Here is a 14,750-nt window from a genome sequence, read left to right as displayed (position 1 = left end):
GGGTATGAGGCAGAGTCAGATGGTGCTGGTGCTGGTGTTTGAACATAATTAAGTCCAGCGGTCTCATTTCTTACAGTGCCTTTTCATTACTGGAGCTGAGAAGCCATAATCGAGATGGGTAGAATTATATATAAATGTACAAATGTATAAAAGAGTGTCTCTCCCTTTAAGTTTTAGGGTATTGACTTAGTGACATCTTTTCATACAATTAGTACTTTGGCCATGGTATATTTGAGATAATTATGTTGTGCTGGCTCTGGAAACTTGTGTAAGGGTGAATTTTGCTTAAATAATTCCATCACCAGTTAGCCCTGTGGCATATATTATGCAACTTTAAAAATTTCTCCCTAGACATTAGTATTTACAGATGAAACAATATAATGCCTTAAGTTTGCTTCAAAATAATGCAAGGGGCAGAGGGATAGGAGGGGGTTAGTGAATAGGATGAAGACGAAACAAGGTTTGCTACATGCTGCAGATAATTGTCAAAGCAGTGACAGGTATGGGGTGAAGGGTAGGGAGGCGGGGTAATTATACTACTCTACTTTTTGTTATGGAAATTTCAAGCATATATGAAATTTAAAACACACACACAAAATTATGTCCCAAATGAAGAGGCATTGGGTTCTGGTTTGGGGTCAAATTTGCTGTGACTCAGGGATTCACTTAAATTTCATTAAGCCTTTTGTTTTCTCATCTGTAAAATGAGGACTTAATGATTGTAAATACTAAAGTATTTCTAAGCATCTGGGCAACTGACTACATTTAATATCATACAGATTTTTTAATCATTTGCTTTCTAGATAAAGATTGAATCAATGGTTTTTCTGAAATTTCATAATCTGTTTTCTATGAGTATAGTTCAGACTTAGGATAAAACCTTATTTCTAAATTTCAGCAAAATGTTCTTATACGTTTACAAATAAATATCAAAATAGTGTTTTCTAATGGTTGCTTCCAACATTTCTTCTAATACTGTCCACTTACAAATATTTAATTTGCTTACTTTAAAACTAAATTCATTAATATACCTAGTTTTAAATTAAGGCAAAATAGATTGCTTTCTAGAAACTTTAATAATTCAAAACAGAGTACAATATTGTATTTCATACCATATAGCACAAAGATTAACATATTTTATATATCTGTTATTCTAGTTTTTAAATGAATAAAATGAAAAATTTTCAATAACCTGACTTTTGGAAAAAACCTTTTAATTAGGAGTTTCTTACCAAGTTATGATTTAATATTTATCAGATGTGTAAATATACATGATAGCAATTTTTAAAACTTGTAAATAGTTGGCCTTACAAAATTACAACACACTGTAAATAAATCCTTCCCACATTTTATACAAACTACATGATTTTGATATACAAAGATTCTGTTTTTATTACACTGGCAATGTACAACAAAGACTATTTACAATGCAAAAAGTATATAAACCACAATTTAACAGTCTGCTACTGGCAGCCACTATAGTTTAGGAGGTAGCTTTAATTAAACGAAATGAACAGAAGCCACATTTCCCAACTTGTGTTCTAAAAATAATTTACATAAGATAAAATTCATTATATGCACAGTATGTACAGTTTAATTATTAAACTGCAATCTAGCTGGATGTTTTTTAGTATATTCAGAATAACTAATATGGCAGTGGGTTTGCTATTGATTTAGCACACTGTTCAAAAAACATATTGAACAATTATAACTTTAAGACTCCACCTAGTAATAGGTCTAAAGCCCATAGATGGGAATCAAGTAAAATTTTTAATTTTTAAAGACACAGGACTAAGCTTTATTCTTTCTTCTTCTATTTTTATTAATAACATATTATCTTGTTTAACCAGAGTTCAACCTCTGAGCTATTGAATAAGCTCTTTTATAAAAAATAGTATGGGGAAGATGTATGGAAGTTTCCATTTAATAGCCCAGGTTCAAGATAATCCAGCTCACTAAGAAATAAACATAAGTACTTCGTGTCATAATTGCTCCCCGTTTCATCTAATTAAATGCAAGTATTGACCAAAGTTTACTTTCTATATAATCCAAACTATTGCTAGGTGACATACCAACAAATTGGAAAATATTAGTACAGCCAATGATATTAGGAAGTATTCATTAATGAGAACATTACATGGAGCCACCAAATCCCTCAGATACTATTAAACCCCCACATTAGTTAGTAGTTTAGCCAAATCGACTAAACCCACACAGCAATTAGCCTTTTACCTTTTTTCTAGTAGTGTAATCGTAAAACACTTAAGAAAAAATTACTGATTGGACCAAAGCAATGTATAATGACTGAAAACAAATGTCCAGCTATTTTTTAACCTAACAGCTGTTAATATTGTTTTAAAAACATCTTCAGGTTTTAGATTTATAAATTGCTTAAACAAAATTTATAGTTCTCTTATGTCAAGGATGGCAAGTGAAAACATAATAAAGTAATGCCTATGTATACTCTCACAGTTCTAGCTGGGACAGTCCCTTTTTTGGCCCTGCAGTAAGTTGTCCTGAGATTAAGGATGAAACATTAGGTAAAATTAGCAAGATATTTTCTTCAGTTATAGAAAATCACATTTTAAAATAGATTTTTTAAAAATATTAACAGCTGTTCTTTATCTTGTGCTTAATACACAAATAGGTATAAATTTGCTTCCTATGGATCAGAAAAACCTAACATTATATTGCTATACTACACCTAAGATCCTTTTCAAGTCATATATTTGTTTCAAACAGACCATACATTGCTTGGACATTGCATTTTTCACCAATTTATAATTTAGGCACCTGTTCTTTGAAAATGACTGGTTTGAGAAATAAACTGCCACCTCTCCTTCTTCTAAGTGATACCAGGCAGTGATTAGGCAGTGATTACAGAAGTGCTTCCCAGATGAAAGATCAGAATAGGGTTCACTCTATAAACACTGATTTTGGTTGACGGGGGAAACAGTTACACACACAGTAGTTCAGTCTTTAACTCTTGGTAGATTGTAAGCATAGCGCACCAAAGGGAATCCTCTACTCTGGTAGAAGCAGGCTCGTCCACAGGCCTGCACCTGGTCAGAACTGTCTGAGACAAAGGAATCTTCTTCATCTGCATAATCAGAGTGGGCCGACTGTGTGCCACAGTCGGACCAATAGCCCTCCGGTCTTTGGCAAGAAGCCACTGCCAATGCAGGACAGCTGTGTGATTTTATCAAGTGTTTGCATGATACTGGCTTTGTTAAAAGAAACGATTCACAGCAGTCGCAAACAGTCAGGTTGCCCTGCAAATGTGAGTACATGCCACAGTCGTAGTAGAAATCCTGTTCCAGACAACCACCTTGGCTACTGATGGAAACTGAAACTGATCCACTTTTCTTGGTAACACGTCGCTTCAGTAACTTCCAGTCTTCTTTAAACTTTGGGTTGAAGAAAACATACAGGACTGGATTCAGGCAAGCAGGCAATGGAAAAAATATCAGAGTAACAGACTTCATTATTTCGGGGCTGATAGAGATTGCAGTGATCAATGGTGCAAATGAAAAAAATGCCACAGGGCAGAAAAAGATGCAATTGGTGAAGATTAGCCAAGCGACATGCTTAATCATGCTAGATTGTGAGTTTTCTGAGAGGTCCTCTTTTTCCAAGTTGCAGTATAGCTTAGTGTAGATAATGGCCATTAATAAAAATGCTAGTGAGTTTAATAGCACTAACGTTACAGTGAATCCTAATGATGGCGTTTCACCTGTAGGAAATGGCAAACAAAGGGGTGATGCAGAATATTCCCCTCTATGGAAAAGGGGAAAACAGCCTGCTACTGTAGCACCTAGGAAAGCCAAAAGGGCAGCAACCTGGAACTGTTTGAGATGATTGCTCTTCCCATTTTTCATTATATCTTTTGCAGATAAGCTTCTTTCGACAGTTGCTAGCATTAATAAAAATATGGCACTTTCTGAGGAGAAAACTGCAAGAAACCCAGCTACTTTGCAGCCACTGCCAGTTTCCCACCAAATGCCAAATTCAGCGAATCTGCCCCAGGACACAGCATCAAGAAAAGTTAGGATGCCAGTATAGATTCCCATGAATAAGTTAGACACAGAAATCAAGCCTATAAACAATTTGGACGAAGGCAGTGATGTACAAGATGCAAATGTTGTTAAAATAACAAGCAGGTTGAAAAATAATGCAACCAAGAAAATGAACCACACAGTAAGACGAATCATCCAGCTTCCCAGTAAATATTCACAGGGCTTAAAAGCACCTAAAACAAAACACAGAGAGAGAGAGAGAGAGAAATAAAAGATAACTTAGAAAACAATTTAGAAAATGATATCGCTTGATAGAAAAACTAATGATATAGACTAATTAAATCTGCTCTCTACTTGAACAAAACTGAACTGATTACTAGTTCTAAGACATTTTGGTCATGGACAGGCTATTTTAAAAATAAACTGACTTTAATTTCTTTTATTAAATACTTGATAAGGCTATAAATAAAATATTTCTTTTATTAAATATTTGACAAAGAGTGATATTTAGGTGAAATTTTTCATTTTTTCTTGCATGTAAGCTAATTTACATAGCACAATATCTAGGGCATAAGAGGTATTTGATAGACTGAGGGTCTGGAATGAGATGGTTCATAACTTGCTACTCTTACCTTAAGAAAGCAACTTAAAATTGTATAAATTTTAACCTGTATTCATTTTCTCACTTGTGGATAATAATGCCTGTTTCATACAGTTGTGTAGCTTAAGTAAAATTATACACATAAGGAACTAAGCAGGATGCTGGATATATAGTTAGATTTCAATAAATATTAGCTCCCTTTTCTTCTTCCTTTCTAGCCCCAATGTACTTTATAATCACGTATGTATATGTATGTATCTACACATATTTTCTATATATTTTCTTATGACTTTCAAAAGCAACCTGATGAAGCAGGTTAAGATAGTATAATTATCTCCATTTTTCATCCAGAGAAACTGATATTTCAAAGCATTTCAAAGAAACTGATATTTCAAAGAAACTGACAAAAGCCATTCAGTAAGATAATATAGCTAGGACTATACCTCGGTGATGTTAACTATTCATACAAAGCTATGTACAATAAAATCCTGCATAATACAAACTAGCATTGCAAGAACTCATTCAGTTGCTGAACTCTATGTTCCAGTAACTGACTTTGACATGCTAGTTATGACACAAATTACAACTGTTTTACTGAAAAATTAGAAAAGAAAAACAAGATTTTCACTATGAAACACAAGAAAACTATGTATTACAATTGTCTAAAAAACATGTTTTATGAACTGTCATGAAAATGATATATCCAATAAAATGTTTTAAATTGTTAAGATATTCACAGACCTCAAAAGCCAGTTCTGCACCATTTATCAGACTTCCAAATAACGCAAGAAACTCTTGTTTTAAATTTCCTTTTTATTCCCCCTTCAGGAAGTGCTAAGAGAAAGCTCGTTATCACCTTTATCTCTGTTATCTAAACTCATCCTTCATGGAAGGAGGGGTAGCTCATCTACCTGAGAGAATAGGACACCTTTTGAGAACCCTGTTATGGGTGAAAAAGGTTACTTTTCCAAGTAAGTCTGGGAAGCAGCCTCCACCCAGTCCCTGTCTTTGGAAGCCTGCTGCCTCCTCTGGTGCTAACAGAAGGATCCCAGCTCTCCTCCACTTCCTGCTTCTGCAGCAAGCACATCGGTGTCTGTGTGTTACTACAACTGAGTAGGGGGAGGCAGGCCTGCATTTCATCCCCATAGCAGCCCAAGGAGATGAGCTCAGACCAGCTTTCCTCCTGGCCAATCTCCAAGTTTACATTTGGGGTGGAAGAAATGGAAACGCTGCATGTTGAAGTCCAGCCCCCCCCTTTAATAAACCTGTTCCCTTCTCATTGGATCATCAGTTCTTTATGTACATTCTCTGGCACATGAACTCCAGTGAGACAAGTAAGCAAGCTGCACCCCAACCTTTAAAAATTAATATAGACACTAACACACAATAAAATAAATTACATAAACTTAGGTGATTCTTGCCAATTGCATTCACTTATCTAGTAACTTAGAGCTTATTCTCTACAAAAGAAAGTATTCATAAAATACATACGCAGCCCCTTAAGAAGCTCACAATTCAGCAGCAATCACTAGTGAATCCATAATACTTATAATTCCGAGTCATAAAATTAATGTCCAGATTATCCTGTGATATTATACCAACAAAGGAATCTACTTTGTAGCACACAATTTGACCAAAATATTTAAGCCTTCCTTTTACAGTAAAATTATAAATACATCTTCTCTAGTAGATTAGGCAGACTATGACAATCATGACCAAATATGTGGTATCAGTTTAATAACTTTCCCAAGACTACAAAGTTCAATGAAGTAAATGAGGGGAAATAAGGAAAGGCAAGGCTACATTAAGCACACACATGCAATCTTCATAGACTACTAACTTACAGAATTAGTCCCAGAGTTAAAGGAGCATTAAGAAAGTGCTTCTGAAATTCTAACGTGTACAACCTTCACCTGGGGGAGCTTGTTAACATGCAGATTCTGATTCAGTAGGTCTGGGCCTGAGATTCTGCAAAAGATTCCTAAGCTGCTGGTTGGTACACAAAGCACAAATCAGAAGGCCTCATGGGATCCTATACAGAAGGTACTATAGGCATCCTCTAGTACCATCTCTATTACAGAAATCACATCTATACCCAGGATATTTAGATATATTTGCCTAATGTTTGTTTAACATGAGTAACCGTGAAAAAATAGGCCGGGCATACCTGTTGAAGGTGTACAATGGATAATTATTTGACTATGTTCTTCATTTTCAACAGTGCTTGTGACATTTGCTGCATCAGCAGTACCTGAACATATAACACAAAGCATGTTTAATTAAAACCTTATACAACTCAAAAGTACCATATTTTCCTGCAATTTTCTCTGTATATAAGTGTGAGTTCTCCTTACAGAAGGTTCAATAACATATTAAAGATGCTGGTACCATAGTGAATGCCATTTTTTTTTTGGTTTTGGTTTTTTTTTAGAGACAAGGCCTTGCTCTGTTGCCCAGTCTGGAATGCACTGGTACAATCATAGCTCACTGCAACCTTGAACTCCTGGGCTCCGCTCAAGGGATTCTCCCATCTCAGTCTCCCAAGTAGTGGGGAATACAGGCACATGCCACTACACTCAGCTAGTTTTAAAATTTTTTATAGAGAGAGAGTCTCATTTTGTTGCCCAGGCTGGTCTCGAACTCTTAGCCTCAAATGACCCTCCCGCCTTGGCCTCCCTAAGTGCTGAGATTACAGGCATGAGCCATCACGCCTGGCCAGAGAATGCCATTTTTCTCACAGATTTCCTATTGATCATTCACAAAGTAATTATAATAACAGAAACTTTAATCGATGCCTTAAAGGAGTGTTCTATTTTTTAAAACTCATGCACTTGCCTTTCTCCTGTGCCACACTGTGGTCCTGGAGGCTGTTATCTTCTGTGTTTAAATTTGCGTAAGAGTCACAACCCCAAAATGCACAGCACTGATAAGCATATGGTACTGATAAAGACCTGGAAAAAAGTTGTAAAATCTACACTGAACAGCAACTCCACAGATACGGTTTTGTTTTGTAAAAGTATTTTAAACTTTGAAAACCTCAGCCTAGGAGTCAGAAAGATCTGTCATGTGCTTTAGGCTGGTCATTCATCCTCTCTGGGCCTCAGTTTCCTCATCTGTGAAAACAGCTCTGGTATCAGATGACACCGAGACTTTCTCCCTTTCTATAAGATCTCTCTTAACAGTTGGATGTAAATCAAACTGTTTAAAATTTAACAGCAGTACTGCAATTTAAAGTAATATCTTATGACTCCTTTTATAAATGTATTAACTATGCTCAATTTATCATATGAAACTGATAGTTTCACTTAAAATTAATGCCCCAGGTCATTTGTGACTTTATACCATTAAATACATTTACTTGGTTTAAATAAATGTAATGAAAATATTTATTCTCTTCTCCAACAATAATATTATCTCTCTTTTTTTAGAGACAGCGTCTTGCTCTGTCACCCAGGCTATAGTGTAATGGCGCAATCACAGCTCAGTGCAGCCTAGAACTCCCAGGCTGAAGTGATCCTCCCATTTCAGCCTCCCAAGTAGCTGGTACTACAGGCACGTGCCACCACATCCAGCTAACTTTTGTATTTTTTGTAGAGACGGGGTCTCAGCATCTTGCCCAGGCTGGTCTTGAACTCCTGGTGTCAAGTGATCCGCCCACCTTGGCCTTCCGCAAAGTGCTGCGATTACAGGTGCAAGCCACCACGCTCGGCCTCATAACAATATTCTCTATTATATTTAATGCAGTCCCTCATAACTCTAAAATCTTCATGAAGTATTATAGCATTGTTTTCTGCAGGTTCATATTTACATAGTTTCTGCCATCTTATTGCTAATGAAAAGTCCACTGTATTAAAAAACCATTCTGGTGAAGAGCTGTATTATCTCTTTGAGGCCATCAAGGGCTCCAGTTCACATTCTTAAAGACTATGGAATAATGTTCATGTTCTATTTTTCACCAAATTTGCAAAGATTGAGGTAGAAAATACCCTTAAATTATAGCCTATCAGAAAATCTGAGAACCACAGCAAAAAACCAGGACACTCTGTAATTTTGGAGCCTACCATAACTTCAACAAAAAAGAAAAATAAGCAAAAACACACCTGAGGTTAACAAAATCTTTTGCTGCTAAGGCTTCTTTCAGCTTGAAGTTGCCCACAAGTTTCAGCTGATTTAGCCCATTCAGGCCTTCCGTAGGAAAGGAAGTTAATTCATTGAAACTTACATCCCTAAAATATGAATAAGACTTCAAGTTAATGCCCAATATATAAATCACATAAAAACATCTGTACATGTATTAACATCATAAATATTAGATCTCTAAGATGACGTTCAAGTGCAGGTGCTAAAATTATAGTTCTAGCATGTATCTTGCCATTTAAGAAGACTCTACTATAAATACAGCTTAGCATTTATACAAGGGAATAACTAAACAGAAAAATATTTTGATTCGACAATGTTAAAACAGATGTTTGTATAGCACTAGTTAACTACTTTCATGACATTACTGCATAATCATCTACTTACAGGTTAGTTATTGGCCCAAGTGTGGCAAAAGCTCTACTGTGAATTTCATGTATCAGGTTTCTACTCAGATCTCTGCAATTATAAGAGTAACATGTTAATCTTTCAAATAAACACTCAAAATGCCACTTACTTAGACTATACTTTAGAATTAGAGGTAGTAACACAATATTGCTGGTAAGATAACAAAGATCTTCAATCTCGCCCAGCAATATTTTTTCATGATTATGTTGAATGCCTCTCCTTCACAACAATCTATTTCTTGGAATATGTTCTGCACAGCAGTAATTCTAGCTGGCATCTGTTTCAAAACAGTTGTGAATTTTCCCACTTTATCATTCTGATACCAATTCAAAAATATAAATGATATGATATAACCTTTGGTACTGCTAATTCAGTGAGGAAAAGCCCAGTTTCTGAAAAAGCTGAAAATAAAAACAGACTTCATATTATTTGCCTTCTCAAAGGTTAGTGATAAGGCCCGGAGAGAAGACAAACAATCAATATGCAAACAAGAGCATTCCAGGAGGGCTGCAGATACCCTCCTTTTCCTAAGCAGGAAATAAAAATTGCATCAACAGTAGAGCCAGCTCCGTATTCAGGAACACACCCTGAGAAATTCTGATATTATAGAATTAATAAAACAGAAATAATCTACAAACACACTTACACTGAACCTTAAAGGAAATTTAAACATTGAGTAAATTCATTCCGAGACACATTTCCTAGATAACAAGGAAACTCAACACACTTGGTTCCAAATCACGAAAAGACCAGCTTCTTATTGTCACTTATCAGTTTCTAAAAGTGATGGCAATTAGGAGCCAGTCTTCTTGCCTATGACTGCCCAGGCTTACAGAAAGTTAGTCTACAACTTGAGATGATCCAGCAACCCAACTACCAATTAAATAGTTTCCAGTAGAGTGCATGTCATATTTCTTAAAGGGGATATACTAAAAAACTGTATTCAATATATGTAATTTCACTTCACTATCAATTTTTCAAACTTTTTCTATAATAGAAAAATGTTGTGCTGGGCAAGGTAGCTCACACCTGTAATCCAAACACTTTGGGAGGCCAAGGTGGGTGGATCACTTGAGCCCAGGAGTTTGAGACAAGCCTGGGCAACATAGGAAGACCCCATCTCTACCAAAAAAAAAAAAAAAAAAGAAAAAAATTAGCTGGAGATTGTGGTGTGCACCTGTAGTCCCTCAGCTATTCAGGAGGTTGAGGCAGGAGGATTGTTTGAGCTCAGGCGTTGGAGGCTGCAGTGAGCTGTGATTACACCACTGCATTCTAGCCTGAGTGACAGAGTGAGAGACCCTGTCTCAAAAAAAAAAAAAAAAAAAAGTAAAGAAAAATGTTCACTAATTTAGTGTACCATGTTTCTGTGCTAAAGTTCTAGGAAGATAGTGAGTGAAAAGGTTTGTCTCAGTCACCTCTATATTCCCAAGTGCTTATGAGAGTACCTGGAACAAATATGTAGTCAATACAAATGATTTTTTAAGTAAGTGCTTCTGTGGCTTATGAACTCTGTTTGTCATGATAGATACTCCAGTGCAGGGGTCAGCAAACTTCTTCTGTAGAGGGCCAGATAGTAAATATTTTCACCTTTGTGGGTCATATACTCTCTGCTGCAACTACTCAATTCTGCTATAGTGGGGTGAGAGCAGCTTCAGACAGCACTTTAATAATAAAGGCCTGGCAGTGTTCAATTAAACTTAATTGATAAACCAGGAAGCAGGCTGGATTTGGCCCATGGGCTGTAGTCTGCCTACCCTTGCCCTAATGAATTGGCAAACCTCACTATTATAACTTGAAAACAAACAAGCTACATCACTTCAGTTATATACATTACACATTTTTCTACTTGCCAATGTACAATTAGCTAAAGTAAAAAATATTGAAAGATCATTTATAAAGTTGCAAGTCTAAAAATCTTGCTATGTATAAAATAATATTTTAGGCAAAGTCTAAAAATAATATTTATTGAACAAAAATTACATCTTTTTTTTTTTTTTTTGAGACGGAGTTTCACTCTTCTTGTTCAGGCTGGAGTGCAATGGCCCAATCTCAGCTCACTGCAATCTCCACCTCCAGGGTTCAAGCGATTCTCCTGCCTCAGCCTCCCGAGTAGCTGGGATTACAGGCATGCACCATCATGCCCGGCTAATTTTTTGTATTTAGTAGAGATGGGGTTTCACCATGTTGTTCAGGCTGAAATTAAAATTATATCTTTAAGTATATCTAGTAACATGGAAATCATAACAACATATTAACATAGTTTGGAAAAAATTTATTGTCTTTAATAATCATAGACAAACTTACAGAATCCTTAGAGATATCAGGCCTTGAAAGGTGCCTTCCTTTATTTGGTAGATCTGATTACGCTGTAAAGAACTAAATAAAAAAAGAAGAAGAAAGAAGATGAAGACAAAGAAGAGAGCAGGAGGAGGAGAAAAGAGAAAGGGATACAGAAAAAGAAAAAAGTTACTTTCTATTTTGAAAAATAACATTATAACATTTCTTAGTTGAGTTTTTTCTAAATTTAAATAACTATTCTTATGTAACAGTGATCTTGTTGAAAGAGAATTGCCCTTTTCTCATTTATAAAATGAAAGAGACTAATTGGTATTTCATCCCATATTATACTGGGAATTAACTGGTATGCTATCTAAATTCCCCCATCAACCCCACTCAGGCATAAGAGAAGGAAGATGATGCAGGCAGAAAAGGAACCAAGACAACACAACTATGACAAATACCGTAGGAATAAAGTTACAGGACTACATAGAGTTAAAATGGGAGAATTAATGCCTCCCTCTTCCCATCTCCCAACCAACTTCCACCAGAGCTGTGCAACACAGGACATGATGGGAATTGGCATTCATGTCTGGTTTCCCTCAAATAGCTGGACAAGTTTTCATTTTCTATTTCTTTTAAATACACATCAACTTCCAACTTCCCCCCCCATAGTGTTTCATGGGATGCCTGATAGGTAAGTGCCTAATACATGCTGGTTGCATGAACACATCTGGTTCAATTTGACGTGTTAGTTATGGGAACATCTGATTACAGGAATTTCTAATTTCTTACTATTAAAGCCATCTATTAAAAATACGAAATGCTCAACAAACTAACAATATACCACAGCAGAAGGAGTAAGTTAAAGACCAACTCACATTTCTTCCAGAGCATGGCAACCATTAAAACTTGGAAGGTCTCTTATATTGTTGTAAGACAAGTCCCTTAAAACAATGGAAATTAACAAATTAATGCTATGTTATCAGAGTATTATATTAAAAGAGTGGTACTCAGAAGCATTGAAAGCAGAGCTAAGATAAGTAATAAAGAGATATGCCTGAATAAGAAAAACAATTATACTTTTCCTAAGACTTGTCAGCTTCTCAAATACCTCAGTGATACAATAAGCCTAAGATTGATAAAGTTCAAGAATATATTGTTGGGCATAGACACTAATATATGTAAAAATACATTTCTATAAAGTATATATATAAAGTACATAACATAAATATATAAAATTAAATACGCAAATATAGAAAAAGAAAAATATACAAAATATATAAAATTTAAGTGGTAAAGCTACATTTTTTTAAATTTGTATTTATACAGTTTAAAAATTTGTATTTTTTCAATATTTTTTATCCCATAAATAACTTATATGTTCTTTTATTGAAAAGCTCTAAGAGAAATGGTATGCTTATCAACACTTTAAAAAACAGTTATATTACATCAAACACCAGAACTAGTTAACTTTCAGTCCCACTGCAGCTTTTCCTCAACAGTGATCATTATGTTTAAGTTTGATACACCACTACATCACTAAATTATAGTCATGACCCAAATAACAGTTTTGGTCAATGACAGACACCATATACAATGATATGGTCCCATAAGAGTATAATACCATATTTCTGCTCCAACTTTTCTATGTTTGGATATACAAATATTTACTACTATGTTACAATTGCCTACAGTATTCAGTACAATTGCCTATAGTATTATGCTGTACAGGTTTGTAGGCTAGGAGTAACAGATTATATCATATAGCCCAGGTGCGTAGAAGAAACCACCGAGGTTTGTGTAAGCATACTCTATGATTTTCGCACAATGACAAAATTGCCCCATGACACATTTCTTAGAATGTATTCCTATTGTTAAGTGGATGTGTGACTTTACTTGCTTAATCTATCAGTCATTTATTTTGTTACTATCTCCTGCCACTGAATACTTATTAACAACTTAATAACTTAATTGTTTATTCTGGAGAATTTTTACTCCTTTATTTACTTTTAATTTCTAGGTCAGCCTAAAGTTTGTAGAAAGCGACATGCTTTAGTTCATTCCAGACTGAATAAAGAGTTAGGCTCTGCTTAGGTTGCAGATGAAAGGAGGAGACTATGAGGAGAGATACCCCTGGAGAAACTAGAATAAAGACAAAGAGCAGGATGAGAAAAAATGAAGAAAGAACCTATCTTGGTTTTACTTTGTTCAAAATAAAGTCACAAGTATATGACATATTCAAAACCCTAAAACCTAATTCATATGCACATTACCCACCCTGGAGATGACTCAAATATCTGCTCCTTTACAACATCTAAGAAGTAATTATACCTCAAAACCACCTTATGAAAGTAGATCCTTAAAATAAAGTTGAACATGTGTGAATATATAAACAACAGGTATGAGGGGAAGGGAAGAAGAATCCAACTTACAAAGTCCTAAGCATCTTTTGTTCTTGACACAAATTATTAGGTATGCTGCTTATCTTTGTACCTGTCAAAGTCCTGCGGAAAAACATTATTCATGTAAGAAACAATTCAACTCAAGATAGTAAGCAAAATTTATTCCCATATAGAATAAGTGCTCACATATTTACATATGGACTAGATTGTATACATCCCATGGCCTAATTATTCCATAAAGTTAGACATGCAAAAAGGTGAACTGAACCCCAATTCTGATATCATCTTCACAGTAACTCAAAAACACTTGTGACATTAGATGTTGACACTGGGCTTGATTTCCCACATGGACCAGGAGGAAAACACTAATCTACAGTCACACAGTCTGACTACAGTTAATTGCAAGTTGTCACCTTCTTACACCCAAGACCTTTGAAACCAACTTGCATTCTGCCCCCAAATCTTGTTTCTGTCTTTTCTTTCAGTCAAACTGGCTCAGCATTCGAAAATGTTCTCTTATTCCCCTCCCTTCTGTAGTCTATCACCAGTTCCTTCTTCCTCTGTTGTGTTTCTAGCATCTAATTCTTTCAGAAAAAGAGTGAAGTGAGGCAGAGAGGGATGGAGGAATCTCAGACAGACCATGCTATTTGTCCTGGTGCAAATCCAGTGATGGATTAAAGACCTGGAGCTCTCATAACTCAATGTGTTCATCTGGTCAGGTAGACTATTCCCACGGCCGCCTCACTGTTCTCCCCATCTCTAGTCTCTTTCTCCTTACCCTCCTCACATTACCTGCTCAAACATTCTCAACACCTCCAACTGCCTTAAGAGTCAAGTTTAAACTCCTTACCTCAGTGCTTCCCAAGTTCTTTTTTAAAAAATATCTTGTCACATGTGACCATTGTA

General features: G+C 35.6%; 1 protein-coding gene across 6 annotated transcripts in view; it reads right to left on the bottom strand.

The window, feature by feature from the left end:
* Window positions 1–1,057: 1,057 nt before the first annotated feature.
* LGR4 (leucine rich repeat containing G protein-coupled receptor 4) overlaps window positions 1,058–14,750 on the bottom strand; it is a 106,894-nt gene continuing 93,201 nt past the window's right edge. For all 6 annotated transcript variants that reach the window (XM_063728502.1, XM_002821938.5, XM_063728501.1 and 3 more), the window contains 8 exons: window positions 13,875–13,946; window positions 12,321–12,386; window positions 11,467–11,538; window positions 9,142–9,213; window positions 8,718–8,843; window positions 7,453–7,568; window positions 6,785–6,868; window positions 1,058–4,249 (listed from right to left, as the gene is read on the bottom strand). In XM_063728502.1, coding sequence (XP_063584572.1) covers window positions 2,973–4,249; window positions 6,785–6,868; window positions 7,453–7,568; window positions 8,718–8,843; window positions 9,142–9,213; window positions 11,467–11,538; window positions 12,321–12,386; window positions 13,875–13,946 — 1,885 coding nt within the window. In that variant the 3' untranslated portion in view covers window positions 1,058–2,972. The remainder of the gene's footprint in view (window positions 4,250–6,784; window positions 6,869–7,452; window positions 7,569–8,717; window positions 8,844–9,141; window positions 9,214–11,466; window positions 11,539–12,320; window positions 12,387–13,874; window positions 13,947–14,750) is intronic.

This window comes from Pongo abelii, chromosome 9 (genome assembly GCF_028885655.2).
Source record: "Pongo abelii isolate AG06213 chromosome 9, NHGRI_mPonAbe1-v2.0_pri, whole genome shotgun sequence".
NCBI lineage: Eukaryota > Metazoa > Chordata > Mammalia > Primates > Hominidae > Pongo > Pongo abelii.
This window is presented reverse-complemented; position numbering and strand designations above follow the sequence as displayed.